Genomic DNA, 15,982 nt, shown 5'->3' with positions numbered 1-15,982 from the left:
GTGGACTTCGGGGCGGAGCTAAGCTAATTCAGTGTTTGCTCCTTGTTGGTGGCATACGCGGTTTTACCAGGAGCAATGTGTGAGTGCACGAGCAAAGACTAAGTTATTAAAATAACGAAAAGTAACAATTCTTTAGGAATCGAGTTGTGCTAAGGGCACAACGAAGGCTTAAGACTAAGTACCCGCAGGCTGTGGGTTAGCGAGAGGCCATATCTGATATGAAACCTGAACCTCGTGCCAGGAGAGGAAGTTACAAACTATACTCAATGACTCCAGGAGCTTGTCCTTCAACAATGGGGGTAAGACATACATGTTTGAGAAGAGGCGTCAGGATGTTGTGACGTGAGATGTGGGTTTACAGTGACGTGGACAGCCACAGTGGGACTTTTAGGGCTACTGGCAAGAGACGAGCAGATTGCAGAAGGATGAGGCAGTGTCTCTCCATGAGGTTGGCTGGATGAGCAAATGTGATCTTAGAAGAGCACTTTGTCAGAGGCGCTGTAAAGCCTCTTGTGGGGTCCCCAGATGGAAGGCCACGTGAGGGAAACGCTATTACCTTAGATCTGCAAGGAATGATGGGAAATGGTTGGCTTTATCTATTGATGCTGGGGTGGCGAGCTGAGCTGACTGACGTGCAGAAGAGGCTGATGTGGGATTTGTGCTCCCTCAACTACCAAGCCCAGGTCGACGCCCCGTGCGAACGTCCACATTTTAATGATCATCTCCAAAGCAGTTTTGCTGACTTTGACACCCGTATCGGTGTCATATACAACACAGACAGGTAGGCCTCCTGGCATAAGTGCACTTTGACCTTCATCAAAGAATTTTTTACCATGATAAAAGCTGAGCGTGATGTGGAAAGGGGCGGCGTGCAAATCACTCATGGTTCTACAAGGAGGCAGGAGCAATGGTGCGGTTTATCACAGAACATGTCTACGCATGTCTGTGAACAACAGCTATATATTCTTTTGTGTTTCTGTCTCTGCGTTGCAGTGAAAAAGCATCAGGGAATACTTTGAACAGAGCTAAGCTTTCGTTTCAAGGAGGCCATCCCCGTTGCATGTAGGACTAATTCAACTCTGGCAAAGCAGAACTTTTCAAAGGAGTATAGGTGTTTCATGTGTCTGCATATGTGCACGTGTGCATGTGTGTGTGCACATGTGTGTGTACACACGTGCATGTTCATGTGAGTGCACACGTGTGAGTGCAAACCTGTGTATGCATACATGTGTATGTATGTGTGGTGGCTGGGGGCGGTCAATGTCAAATCTTTTTTTTATCTCCATCCACTTTTTTTTTTGAGACAGCCTGTCACTGAAGCTGGGGCTCACAGATCAGCTAGGCCGGCTGGCCAACAGATCCCCGAGATCTGCCTGCCTCTGACCTCTACCTCCAACACTGGGGCTACAGATGTGTGCTACATTCTCAGTATTTAACTGGGTGCTGAGGAACCAAGCACAGGTCCTCATGCTCGTAAGGCAAGTGCTTTCTTTGCATGCTGAGTTGCCCCCCAGCTCTGACACACACATCACATCGCTTACACTTGATCTTAGCTGAAGGGCTGAGACGAGAGAAACATTGTATTGTAAGCGTTCCTTCGGATCTGCTGGAGAGTAAGAGCAACGTCTGGGGGCAATGGTTTGTTCCATTAATAATCATTTTGCAAGTTTTAAAACTTACTTTGGCTCTAACTTACAGGCAATTTGAGAAGTGCATTCTAATACTGTACTTCAAAATTTGTAGTGGTAAGAAATATAGCAAGCCCTGTAATTAAAAAGTTTATGAATCATGTGGCTTTTGTATGGAATTATACCCAGATTTAATTGAAAAACTTTTATTACAGGAATATCTCACAGTCAGCCTGGTATTCTGCCAACAGTGTTTAGACACGCTGTTGTAGCTTAAAGCACAGTATCGTTTCTTGAGGGAAGAAAGCAATATTTTACTTAATAAATTCTGTTTTCTTTGCAGTCTGGCATAGAAGCTTGAAAAACCACAAAGCTACCAAGGAAGGCCTCTCAGTTCTCAACGACAATGACCAAGAGTTGGCTGAGCTTCGAGGACTGGCGGCTGGAGTGGGCCTGGCCAATGCCTGCTATGCAGTACAGTATGTGTCATTGTCTGTAACATTTGCTTCCAGTCTCAAAGGTGGCTTGGGACAAATGGTGAACTATGCTGTTATCCTATAAGAGAACTAGGGACAAATCCATTGCCTTCTGTCGTTTAATCTTGTGATTCAAAAACCAACCTATGAAGGAAACATTAGCATGGTAAGAAGAATGAGTGGCAATGGAGTTAACTGAACTGGCAATAGCTACCGAGGAGAGGAGAAAATCCTAAATTCCATGTATCTTATTATTCTGTCATAGAAGCTGTATGAAGGACAGATGAGTTTAAAACCTTCATTATCATTAAGAAAGCAAGTATTTCTCTGTACGAGATACTATGCCATACTCTCTGTAAGGTCTTGTTACTGAAATCTACAAAACAGGATTTATTTATTTTTATTAATCAATTATTTATTTGCATCCCAGATACTGCCCCCCACCCCCTGCTGACCCCACCTCTCAAAGTTCTCCCCCCATCCTCCATCCTCTTCTCTGAGAGGGCAACCTCCCAGGCAAAGCAGGATTTAAAGTAGATACAGAAATGAATCAAATCAGCTCTTCAGAGGTGGTTTTTTTGTTTTTTAAGAAAACATGGTGTATCTGATGTTTTAGTTTCTTCTGGGCCTGGAGAAATGGTTCAATAGTTAAGAGCTGCCCTTTCAGAGGATCTGAGCTCGATTCCCAGCACCTATATGCCAGCTTATAACTGTCTGTGACTCTGGTTCCAGTGGACCAGATACCCTCACACAGTCATGTGTGCTGGCAAAACACTAATTAATGCACATAAAATAAAAATAAATAAATCACTTTAAAAAAAAGATTCCTGGGGGAAAAAAAACCCTCAAGTGTACTTAGATTAAGTGTCAACACCACAATCTTCCCAGGTGAAGACTGGACTTCTGAAGGTTAAAGTGGTAGTGGGAGAGCTCACGTTTTGGCCATCGTAAATCCTGTTTGGCACGAGGGCAGGTATGTGAGACAGATGAAGTGACTACTTCAGGGCCCAGCTGCTTTCTGTTGCTATTTTCTTCCTCTGAAGTAGCTTTTACATGGCCCTGCAACCTAGGGCATTTTGTAGCTCCACGTTTTGAGAGGGGCAGCTGCAGTAGGAGCTGGAGAGCTGATCGGGGAGGAAAGTGTTGGAGCACAGAGTTTCTCACTGCCCTGTTAGAATGTGCATCAACATCTCTCCCTTCCTTTCAAATACAACCGCGAAAACGGAAGACCCCTGGGGAGAACAAACATACGATTATTTTGCAGTACTCTTCCAACCCAAGAGGAGATTGAAAGTCTTCCCGCCTTCCCTCGGGAGAAGCTGAGCCTGCGCCTTCTGTTGGGAAGTGGAGCTTTTGGAGAAGTGTACGAGGGCACAGCTGTAGACATCCTAGGACGGGGAAGTGGAGAAATCAAGGTGGCCGTGAAGGTAACGTGGATCTCCGAACCCTGTCACGCTATGGCTGCATAAACACTCAGAGCTACTGGTTGAAAAGAGGCCTTCTAGCACAGCTAGCAGGATGTGTGGTGTGCTTCGTGGCAGAATCTCTATAAAATTACTAATAAAGAAATGAGAAGAGTTGAAGGTGATAACTAGTTAGTGGCAATGGTTCATCCATTACCCAACAGACATATAAATCCAAACATCACATTGTATAGCTAAATTATATACAAATAGTATGTCGATTAAGAAATATAATAAATCTGGGGCTGGAGAGAGGGATCGGTGGTTGAGAGTACTTGCTGCTCTTACAGATGGCTTGGGTTTTGTTCTCAGAACTTACACAGTGGTTACAGCAATCCATCTCCAGGTCCAGGGGATCCCAACACCCTCCAATGGCACCAGGCACACATGTGATCAGGCACACGTGTGGTACATATACGTACAAGCAGACAAAACACTCACACACATAAAGTAAGTGAACATTTAAAAAAAATAAGGCAAAATCTGTTACTAGATACAAAAGCTAGTTTCCCCATTTTTTTTTTCTCCATTTCTTACTCCGGCTTTTAAAAAGGAGTAGCTATTCAGGCTTTATGATTCTAAGGCTATTACTTAGGTGACACCTGGCAGAGTTTAATTTCCCATTAATTCTTATTTCAGAATGCTCAAGTTTTAGAGTCCTTGCCTAGTACTTCAAAAGCACTGAGTTCGGGCCCCAGCACTGCATAAAACAAGGTGCACTATGTATGCCTGAATTCCCAACAATACAGAGGAATATACTTCACATGAATTAGAACTGTGCAATATACTCTTAAGGAATCAGGTTAGGACTTGTTTACATATGCGTAGCCCAGGGAGTGGCACTGTTAGAGGGTGCAGCCTGGTTGGAGGAAGTGCGTCACTGTGGGGGTGGGGCTTGGAGACCCTCCTCTTAGCTGCCTGAGGATGCTCAGTCTGTTCCTGGCTTCCTTCGGGATGAAGAAGTAGAGGGCGGGCCTGTGATTGGGCAGTGAGGTGGGGGCAGAGTTTTGGAGAGAGGAGAGAGAGGAGGAGGAGGGGGAGAGGAACCCAGATGGAGGCAGAGAAGGACGACCCAGATCTGTGTGGCTTTAAACGGCCACAGGTAGCTATGACTATTTCATAAGGGATGGATTTTTACAGGACAATTTGTCTTATCTAGGTGGGAGGTTCATATCAGTAACGATTGGTTCCAAGTTTATTGTGTGGACGTTTTGAGGAATGAGAATTTACTGACGTAAATCTAATGGATAAATTACAAGCTTCTAGAGTTTTGATTGTACAGGGATACCGGGAGTTGTGACAATAACCACAGGGGGCAGATGTGGGGCTAGCCACGGAGGCAGAGAGACCGCTGGAGACAGTAACAGGAGGTAGTGTGGCATGATGCCTGGTACCCCACATCATATTTCTATTATTCACCGCTACAACTACTTAACAGCGATTTCTGCTTTAAGGATGGCCAATCTATGCTGGTAAAATTCTCTCCATTTCCAAATCATAGACTTGAAAACTCCTTTAACTTCCTTTGGTCTGAGCCCATTAACCACATATTTATTTTCTTACGGGCTTAGATGACTATTGGCCAGCACTTGTGTCAGGTGAGCATTGCCATTTCTGAAATTCTTCTCGACTTAATCTTGCCTGTTGCCTCACAGTGTGAGCGACAAGAATTAGGAAGGCATCACTTCCTCCTTTGGACCAGAAAAGGAGGCAGGAAGCTATAAATGTATTGTTCAGGAAGGGGAAAGTTTTCTGTTAACCTCCCCACCACACCAGTTTCTCTCTTATGTTTTGTTGCCTGGAAGTGAAACTTAATGTCAAAGAGACTGGAAAACCAGCTCGGGCTGACCACCTGTGATTTACAGCAGAGACTGAAGAACTAGCCCAGGCTGGCCTCCTGTGTTTTATGGCAAAGAAGAACTAGCCCAGGCTGGCCTCCTGTGACTTACGAGAGATTGGAGACACTTAGAATAGATTATCACAGTTAACTTACATTTATTGAGTAATAACAGGCAACTATCCTCAAAACAAACAAACAAACAAACAAAAAACAAAACAAGCAAACCTAGGAAGAACTAGGGAGTGATGTCAAGTGGGGAAACAGATACTGAGAAGAAAATCTGAAAATATGCTGACCCACTGATGCCCAAATTACTGTGTCTTTAAATTTTTCTATAGTTCTCTATACGGAGAGAGGGCTCAACCATTAAGAGCACTGGCTACTCTTCTAGGAGATCTGGTTTTAATTATCAGAACTCATGTGGCAGCTCAAAATAATTGTCACTCTATTTCCGGGGGATCCGATGGTCTCCTCCAGCTCCCATAGGCGATGTGCACTTGTGCTGTACCAACACACCTATAGGCAAGAGCCACACACATAAAGTAAATAGATAATATAGCGATTAAAAATCACACAAAATAAAAAAAAACCCTCATATTTCAGAGGGACCTTAGATAACTGTTACTCAGCCCCTCATCTAGTTCACTGAGATGGTCTTGATTAAACTGTGGCTATAACGGTCATTTTAGAGACCACACACAGCATCAACAGGGGAGTCAGACCATAGGCACATGTTCTATCTGTTATCTAGTTCCAGATAGCAGCTTAGACGTTGCAAAAACAGAAACAAAAGCATAAAAAAACCCACAGAAACCCCAACAAAGAAGATGAAACAACCGAACCAAACAAACAACCTTGTCTCCACTGGGCTCGCAGTGCTTGACTTCTGACTTGCCTCCCTTTCTCACAGACCCTGAAGAAAGGTTCGACAGACCAGGAGAAGATCGAGTTCCTGAAGGAGGCACACCTGATGAGGTATTCCACAGCTCGCACGGTGGTTTCCCCAGACAAGTGCGGATAGAGACAGATCTTCCTCATTGAGTTTTTAAATGGCCCAGTGAACAACCAGACCATCCTGAAAATAAATGTGGACAAAAAAAAAAAAAAAAAAAAAAAAAAACTTTGAAAGGAAACACATGTGTAGCATTAAATATTCCCTAGAAGCCAATCTTCAGAGGCTGGGTAGGCAGTTCTCAGGCTAATGGTCCTCCCATCTCTCATCTTCAATTAAGAGTGTATTCTGTAAGCAAATTCTCAGGGTCTTTTGCTTTCACCATGTGCCTATTCTCAATGAGGGATAATGGGTCAAACAGACCCAGGCAGAATGTTCTTTTCTGTCTTCTGATATTAGCAAGAACGTCTTGCCTAAGGGGTTGGGGATTTAGCTCAGTGGTAGAGTGCTTGCCTAGCAAGTGCAAGGCCCTGGGTTCGGTCCTCAGCTACGGGGGGGGGGGGGGGGGGGATGTCTTGCCTAGGAACTGGTCAGTAAGATTCCAGCAGGCGGCAGACATGAAAACTACTCAAAGACATCTTAGGGAGGGGCAGCTGGCAGAGGCTCAGGGAAAGGCAAACTGGGTCCTCTAGTTAGACTGAGCCTTACTCACTCTGGTGTCTTCATGACCCAGGGCCCAAACCTGTCTATCTGAGTTGTTTCCCTGAAAGGGAAAGGGCATTTGACATAATTGTGATGACACAGACATACATTAACCTATCTCTTGAAGAAGGCTATTAGTCAAAATTGCTTCCTTTCCCTATCATAAAACTCATATAGTGAGAAACATTATTTCTTCTAAAACCCCTTCTATTCTATTCAGATGCACTGGCCACTAGGGGGTGCCATGTTCCCTCCTTAAGACCAGCACACTGGACACAGGCAAGCTTCCCCTCCTTAAAGTCAATGAGGGTTTTCTCTGGGTAAAGAACTGCTCTGTTCCCTGAAACCCCAGCTGGGACCGCTATCACTGTCCTATCATCTGGCTTGGCTTGTGTCTTTTCGCCTTTCAGCAAGTTTAATCACCCCAACATTCTGAAGCAGCTGGGAGTCTGTCTGCTGAGTGAACCCCAGTACATTATCCTGGAACTGATGGAAGGGGGAGACCTTCTAAGCTATCTGCGCAAAGCCCGAGGGACAACGGTAGGTAGGCGGTAGCATCTGGGATATTGACTTCCTAAAGCCAATCGCCAGAACCTACTATTCTTCTATTGATTTGCTTCAAGTCCAATGAACAGTAGTTTTAGCTTTGAAGGCAGCTATGTAAAGAACGTGTGTATTTTCTTCATGTTAGATTAGGGTAATTAGAACCCTGAGCTAAGATCTGAGCCTGGTTTAGTACTTAATGAGAAAAACAGATCTCTTATAAACAGAAGGGCACCCCAATTCCAGCATCAGAATTACATTGAATTACTGTTTATCCCCAATATTTATTTCCAATCTTAAAGTCTACTAACCTTTGCTGTTAGATGGGTCTGCTGACCTTGACCTTGCTAGGTTCAGTGATAGCTTGTCATCTTCAGGATGACAGAGCTACTTGGATTTTTATAGAAATATTTTTATATAGTATATACTGATTATAGTCTTCCCTCTGTCTATGTCCCCAGTTCCTCCCATATTCTTCTCCCCCAGATCCACTCCCTTTCTGACTCTCATTAGAAAACAAACAGGATTCTAAGGGATTATAATATTAATATAATCTAATATAATATGATAAAACAAGAATTATCAGGTCAGAACTGGACAAAACAAACAGAAGTAAAAGAGTTCCATTGACCATCCCTGCCCCTATCCCTGACCCCTATGCCTGACCCCCATCCCCCAATGGCACGAGAATCACTCAGAGATCCACATTCAGGAATTCCATTTAAAAAACTCTATATGCAAATGATCTGTAGTGCAAAACACGGTAAAAATGTATAGATAAAATAAAAATTAAGATAAAATAAACAGCCCTGAGAAGACAATATGAGACAAGGAACCTCTGAAGATGAGTATGACCTCAGCAGAGGTTGGCGCTTTCTGTCGGCCATTTTCTCTTGGCCGGTTATTGTTAGTATGTTTCCCCAATGAGACTCACTTGAAGACAACGTTCATTTTCATGCAGTTATCAACTGGAGATAGCTTCTGGGTTAAGGATAGAGAGAGGCATGTGTCTACTTCCTCCTTCTCCAACGGTTACTGGACTTTGCCACTTATCAGTATCCGGGTTTTCACCTGTATGAGGTTTCATCACTACATGCAGCGGAGTGAGCCAAGTATTATGACCGGCAGGCTTCACCTTCCTCATCTGTGGACCAGCTCATAAGCACTGTGTGATGTCTTCATCATCACTTGCTTTTTCTACTTACTGTCTGATGAAATCGTAACTTAGAACGGTAACTGAGTACTTCCTGAGCACTTCCTCCTGCTTGCTCCAGGATAGCCATAGTTTGCTATCCTGGGACTTATCGAACTCTCATTATGGAAGACAAGGTGCTGTTGGGTGTTGAGTCCCATATGCCAATACCACGCATGCTCCCTCCTTTCGTGCTAATTCACATGTGATCAGTGACCTCCGTACAGGAGTGCTCAGAAGCACTACGCTAGAATCAGCAGCATGGGTAACTTTCTTGCTGGGATGGCAGCATAAGTATTAACAACAGCAAGGCCCAGAAATGGTTGCTTAGTTTTTCACTTTAGGGCAGTCAGCTCTCTTACCCATGAACTGAAGCGTTGCATCAAACACTTTTATTTTATTTTATTCTTTAAAGTTTTGGTGTTCTAGGCTCATACTGAGATAGAAGACATGAATAAATCATGAAAAGCATACATGGTGCTTTCCAAATACAATCAAAGTTGTCAACTTCTCTTTGGGCTGTAACGGTAGGAGAGCAGAGCTCATGACTTTTACTTTAAAGGAACTTCTCATACGGCATTTTATTAATACATAGCATACGGAAAATTTCAAAGTCCCTGCTGGTGGGCCAGGGTTATACATTGTTTGCACGTAAGGGAGAAAACAGAAAAGGCAGTTAGCATGGAGTTCATTGCTGGACCGTGGAGGATGGAGTATACTTTCTAGTTGGAGAAAGCTGGGCTAGCTGTCCATTTGCTACCTGGAAGACTTAGTATGTTTGGGACAAACCAAGGCAGGAGGTGTACGAGTAACAAACATTTTCTCATTGAATGATTAGACCTTGATGAAGCTTTAATATGACTAGAGGGTTCAGCAAGATACAACAAGTGGCAGTTGATGATAGCATCTAACGCTAAGGAGGCTGAATATGGGGTGATGGGGGTATCCCAACATGTGATAAGGGATAAGAGGCATGGTTAGGAATGCAGGCAGCAACATGGAGATTGTATTAGAAGGGTGCTGGTAACCAGCATGAAGTTTAAAAGAGTCATAAAGTGCTCATGGCTAAATTGGGGTTTGCCCATAGGGTTCTGTTCATACAGCAGCTAGTCAGCCAGTTAGGATATCTGGCAGGATTCAACCATAGGCTGTGACATAAGTATCTAGTGGATCCGATTTAGAAGGGGTGTTATTAAATGCTTGTTATATATAAGCCATGTTACACATCTTATTTTCAATCTTGAAAGGTCAGTTGTACTAATTCATCTTATATATAAGAAAACTGTCTTTTCAATTTATTTAAGCCAAGTTAAAGAATTACTAGTAGAACTGTATTTCAAATCTACAGATATAGTATTTGTATGTTTTCCTCTTGAGCCTCTGTAATCCAAATAAAGATTCCTTTGGAACATCAGGACAGAGTTGGTGAATCAGCCATGGGTAGGGTAGAGCCACGGCACCATGGTGGTATTCTGTCCTTGACTATGAAGATGACCTCCACTTTGGTGACATGAGCAAAGCAGTTGGGTAGCACTTGACAGCACCTTTACATGAGTGACTGACAGATTGTTAAGACTGTGTGGGTTTGGAGGTCATTGAGACACTCAGTGAAGGATGTGGGTAATATCCAGAATGAGGGTCTATTCTAGTGAGGAAAGAGTAGGTCGGAGGAAAGAGGAGGGTTAAAAACACAGAGCAGATGTAAGGAAGGGCAAATAGTTGAAAAAAAAAACTAAAGTGCAGCTTCTGAGAGGAGAAGCAAAGGGAAAATTAATGGGCACATAGAGAGTCTGACACAGCCTGGGGCTGCCACGAGGCTGTGCCCAATATCTGATGATCAGTTCTACAGGAAGTGAGGCACAACCAGGGAGTTAATGAGAAGACAAGAGGTTAGACACATGGGAAGCCTTTGGATGCCTCAGATTAGGAATGACAAAGGCCTGGACCAAGGTAATTGCAGGGATATGGAAAGGCTCAATGTATGACTATGGCCTCCAGGCAGGAACTTTGAATTTTCTCCATATGCTACTAATAAAAAATTTGACTGGCTTTTGTTTTCCACTAGAATTCCTTGCGATGAGTATAAGCTTGTGCTGGCTCTTCTAGATCAAAAAGTAATCTGGAAAGATAATATTACTGACAATTTACATGGAGGGAGTCTTATGAAGACCCATTGTCCTGACCAATATAATCAAAAGCCATTAAATCAATCATTAATCTAGCTAGCACAGGTTATTATTTTTAATAGTTTATTGATAATTCTATAACACCAGATACCATTTATTTATTAAGTACTCACTGTATGTTAGCAATAGCGTATATCTTATTTTAAATCTTTAAAAGTCCATTGTGCCATGCCCACTTTACATACAAGTGCTTGATTAATGAGAAAACTCACTCGCTGACGCCAGAACTAGGTTTCAAATTTACAAATACAGCTTGCTATCATGCCTGATTGTATGTTTTCCTCCGGAGTTCTTGTAACCATAACAAAATTTCTTCAGCACATCATAGAGTAGTGTACACACTCATATACACATACGCACCCATGTATATTCACACGTATGTGTATGGGTTTTGCACCAAGCAGAAAAGTACATATAATGCTGTCTTTCTCTCCTATAGTTGTCTGGCCCTTTACTCACATTGGCTGACCTGGTAGAGCTGTGTGTAGATATTTCAAAAGGCTGCGTCTACTTGGAGCAGATGCACTTCATTCACAGGTACTGGGAGATTCTGGATACACGTTTATTGGGTGGTCACAGGACAACCATGTGTAGTTTGGGAAGCCCACACTAGAGAGTTGAACACATTCACTACTCCACGAAGCACCAACATTGTAGTCTCTGTACTACTTTTCTCATTGCTAAGAGAAAAGCAATGTCCAACAACTAATTTAGGGAAGAGAGGGGGGTTTGTTTTACTTGTCTTGAGAGAACAGTCCATCATGGTATGGGAGTCATGGCAGCAGGAGTGTGGGGCAGAGTCACATTGCATCTGTACTCAGGAAGCAGAGGGAAACGAATGCTGGTCCCTTACCTGGCTTTCCCTTTTTTATTTAATCTGAGACCCTAGCCTGTAGCTGTACAAAATTAGACTGGGTTTCTCCACCTTCAACTAATCGAATATGGAAAGTCCCTTATCGACCTGCCCAGAGATCTGTTTCCTAAGAGATTCTGGACCTTATCAAAGTGTCAACCAATATCAATCATCAGGTGTCTCCTCCATTCTTTCCAGACCATCTAGCCTTGCGTGATCTCAGGAATATCTGTTTGTTACTATCAAATGTAACTTCTACTTTAGGGATCTGGCAGCTCGGAATTGCCTTGTGTCTGTGAAAGACTATACCAGTCCTCGGGTAGTCAAGATCGGTGACTTTGGTTTGGCAAGGGAAATCTATAAGCATGATTATTATAGAAAGAGAGGGGAAGGCCTGCTTCCTGTCCGGTGGATGGCTCCTGAAAACTTGATGGATGGAATCTTCACTTCCCAGTCTGATGTATGGTGAGCTAAATAGGACACAGAACAATGGGGGCAAAAAACTGTTAACTATCAGGATGTCTATCTAATTTTGCTCTCGTTTTTAAATTTTATTTTATTTACTCTCCCCTCCTCTCTTCCTCTCTCTCTCTCTGAAGGGAGGTTTAGTGACTCACTTGAGGCTAATGGTTCAGGATAGCTATATGGATCTCAGATCCTTTGTATCTCTCTCTCTCTCTCTCTCTCTCTCGATTTTTTTCATCATTGATCTTAAAATTCTACAGCATTTTGCTATTCACTAAAGCTGTGTATATATATGTATATATATATTTGCAAATATATATATTTGCAGCTATGGTATATGCAAAGGTGTTTATATTGGGAGAAATAGTACTTATCGATAATGTTCATGAATGTGCCCCCAATACCTCCCACAGGGGCTGTTTCATCACTCGTTTATAGGTAGACTTGAAGCCATAGGTCATGAAGACATGTAGGGCACTGGGAAAGTTCAGTCTTGGCTATGTGAGTTTGGCTCATTGATTCCCAGCTTTTCATTCGAGCTGCTAAAAAGTTCGTGGTCCAGTGAATTTTAAGTTGCTTAAGCCATGGGAGAACTTGCATAGGAGAAACTTTATATCCTCAGCCATCCGCTACCATTTATGACTTGCTTCTCCGTGGTTGCCATCATTTTATCCTCTTCAAATTCAGGGTTGGAGGAGGAAATGGTGACAAGCTCTCTCGCCCACCTCCATGCCTGTCTGCATGCGCTCTTGTGTCTGTGTACACATGCGCCTGCGCCTGCACCAATGTCTTTGTGTGGGTGCCACTACTCCGAGCCTTTTTATCGTCTTTGAAATGTGGTCCATCCACAGCGTCTTGCTTCTACTTCTTCTTAACGTCAACCTCCTTTTAAGTCTCCTTTTTGCTTTTTTATAAGGCCAATAATGCCAATCACAAAGTAGCCCCCGTAGCCCCAGGAATAATGATGTTGGAAGCTACTGTAAACCCGATGTTTGCAATAAATATAATTAAAGAGAGCCCTTTAACATCCTAGGTCTTTTGGAATTTTGGTTTGGGAGATTTTAACTCTTGGTCATCAACCTTATCCAGCGCATTCCAACCTTGATGTTTTAAACTATGTGCAAGCAGGAGGGAGACTGGAGCCACCGAGAAACTGTCCTGATGATCTGTAAGTTGATTATGTTAACATAAGTGCCCCCCAAAATAGAAACATGTGCATACGCGGTCTTAGGGCTCCCTGCTGTGGCTCGTTAAAAGAAAACCTGGGATTTATATATTTGTACATCTCACATGACATATAAACTGAGGGTGGGATTTAATTTACTCAATACATTATGGCTTTTAAAAAATATGCACATGCTTTATTTTACTTCAATACAAATTTTTGGAGAGTTGAATATATTTGTAGCCATAGTAAGTAAATTTAAATAAATAGAAAAAAACTATCTCTCTCCGTGTGTGTGAGCGTGTATGTGTGTTTGTGTGTGTGTATGTGTGTGTGAGTGTTTGTGTGTTTGTGTGTATGTGTGTGTGCGTGAGTGTGTGTGAGTGTGTGTGAGCGTGTATGTGTGTTTGTGTGTGTGTATGTGTGTGTGAGTGTGTTTGTGTGTTTGTGTGTATGTGTGTGTGTGTTTGTGTGTGAGTGTGTGTGCATGTGTGTGCGTGTGTGTGAGTGTGTATTTGTGTGTGTGTGTGTGTGTGTGTGTGCTTCTTCACTTTACTTCAAGAGTCTTTATTTGGATACTATCTTAATCTGTGTCTTAAAATAGTCTATTACGTAAGAATATATTAGTTAGAAGTTGAATTGTCCTTTTGATATAGCTAATACTGATCAATAAGATACAATATTACTAAAAAATTGTATAGACTGAATCATTTGCACACCTAACCCAAAATTACTATGATATGCAGTAACACACAGCTATAATATAATGTTCTACCACACACTAACTTGGCCAAACTGATCCTGACCACTATTGAGTTCTCATAGTAACCCCTCGAGAGCGAATGATTGGAGCTTAATTACAAAAGAAAAGGAATTCAGCTATAGATGGTATCGACAGAAATATCAAGCCCTGTAACTTTTTCCAAGGTGTATTTTACACAAAAGATTTATAAAAAACAAACAAACAAAAACCCCAACAAATAACGAGAAAGTATTACACATCCATTGCCAAGTCAAACGTCGTGTGTGTGCAGAGGTCTTTATGCCAGGGCCGCAGCTCTTGCACATCTTGGAATGCACTCTGGATGAGACTGTAGAGGCAGCCGTCAGATGGCCAGCCAGCACATAATAAAGTGCTAAACTGTGTGGTACAGACAAATGCAAAAGGAATTAGCAGAATGCAGATGCACACCGTGGTTTCACTGCCTTGACTAGGCTGTGTTATTTCCAGGACTATTTAGACCTGAGCCAAAGAACGATTAAGAGCTGGGCACCTTGGTTGGCTGTTGCACTGGTGAATGCTTCTGTATTACTTCAATCTTCCAGCTAAAGGATACAAATTCAGCCTTTACACCTTTCAGACACAGACACACCTGACAGCAACACCTTAAACTGATTCCTGAGTCTTCTGGCGGACAATGGGGAAAATCTTTAACTTAAAGAAATTATACCAGACCTTTAATTTAGGACGAGAGGGGAAAATGAGTATGCCCAAACATGCAATAAATCTAATTACACAGTTGGAAAACTAATCACTATTTTCTACCTCCTACTCATATTGCAAGCATGCAGAAATTCATTCTAGAATTTTCATTACACAATGCGTTCCTTATGCTCTTATAATTTTGTCTTTCATGTTGTTACCTCCACCAGGGGTATAAAACATGTCTGTCTCATCATAATCATGGAATATTTTTAGATAGGCTTTTAAGAGATAGATTATTGAATTATACTTTTTTTTCTGTGTTCAGTTATTTTGTTTTGGGATGATGGAGCCAAGTCCAAGTTGATATGTTGAATTTCAGATTTTGCTGTAGTCAAAGATAATAAAATTCAAGGGCGAAGAAGTCCTAGAATGTTCTTATTAGGAGTTCAGGGAAAGGATGATATTTCGAGTACCTTTGTCTTAAATAATTTCTCAGTAGAATACATTATTGACCTATTTTTCCTTTTTAAAAATAAAAAACAGATTCTTTTTATATGATATATTCAGGTTATGGTTTTCCTTCTCCAACTCCTCCCAGAATATTTCCAACTCCCCACCTACCCAAATCCATATCCTTTTCTGATTTCTCTCATTAGAAATAAACAGACGTCTGAAAGGTGTAATAATGAAATACGACAAAGTAAAAACGAACTAAACTGAATAGTCCCAAATGAATGCACACAAAGAAGCCTTCAAAGAGAAGCACGAGAGACACAAATAGATACAGAGGTACACATGCAGCAAACCTCATAGAAATCATCAAATATAAGCAAAAGACCTGTAGGGTAAGGGAAAAAAGGTCAAACAAAGCATTATGGGAAAAAGCAAAACAAAAACCTTCCAAAATTACCATTGCATGTTGATGTCATTTTTTTGTATACTTTGCTGAAACCAAGGTTGCTCACTGGTGGCTTTGAATTGATTTGAATATCATTTAAAAAGGGAGCAATAATTCATGACTCTGCAGAAGTCTGAGAAGAGTTCAGAGCCATCACGGAAACAAGCTGTACTGGGACGTAGAGCCCTCGTGCCATTCAATCTGGCCATGGCCTTAAGTTGTCACGATAAAGATTAACTACTCTCCTTGGAGC

At 42.2% G+C, this 15,982-nt stretch overlaps 1 protein-coding gene across 4 annotated transcripts in view; it reads left to right on the top strand.

The window, feature by feature from the left end:
* Ros1 (ROS proto-oncogene 1, receptor tyrosine kinase) overlaps positions 1-15,982 on the top strand; it is a 155,928-nt gene that overhangs the window by 123,886 nt on the left and 16,060 nt on the right. For all 4 annotated transcript variants that reach the window (XM_087596903.1, XM_087596902.1, XM_087596901.1 and 1 more), the window contains 7 exon segments: positions 1,972-2,107; positions 3,369-3,531; positions 6,318-6,382; positions 7,412-7,541; positions 11,362-11,459; positions 12,040-12,240; positions 13,274-13,408. In XM_087596903.1, coding sequence (XP_087453029.1) covers positions 1,972-2,107; positions 3,369-3,531; positions 6,318-6,382; positions 7,412-7,541; positions 11,362-11,459; positions 12,040-12,240; positions 13,274-13,408 — 928 coding nt within the window.

This window comes from Rattus norvegicus, chromosome 20 (assembly GCF_021556685.1).
Source record: "Rattus norvegicus strain SHRSP/BbbUtx chromosome 20, alternate assembly SHRSP_T2T, whole genome shotgun sequence".
NCBI classification, from domain to species: Eukaryota; Metazoa; Chordata; class Mammalia; order Rodentia; family Muridae; genus Rattus; species Rattus norvegicus.
The sequence above is the reverse complement of the archived record's forward strand: the minus strand, read 5'-3'. Positions and strand labels throughout refer to the sequence as shown.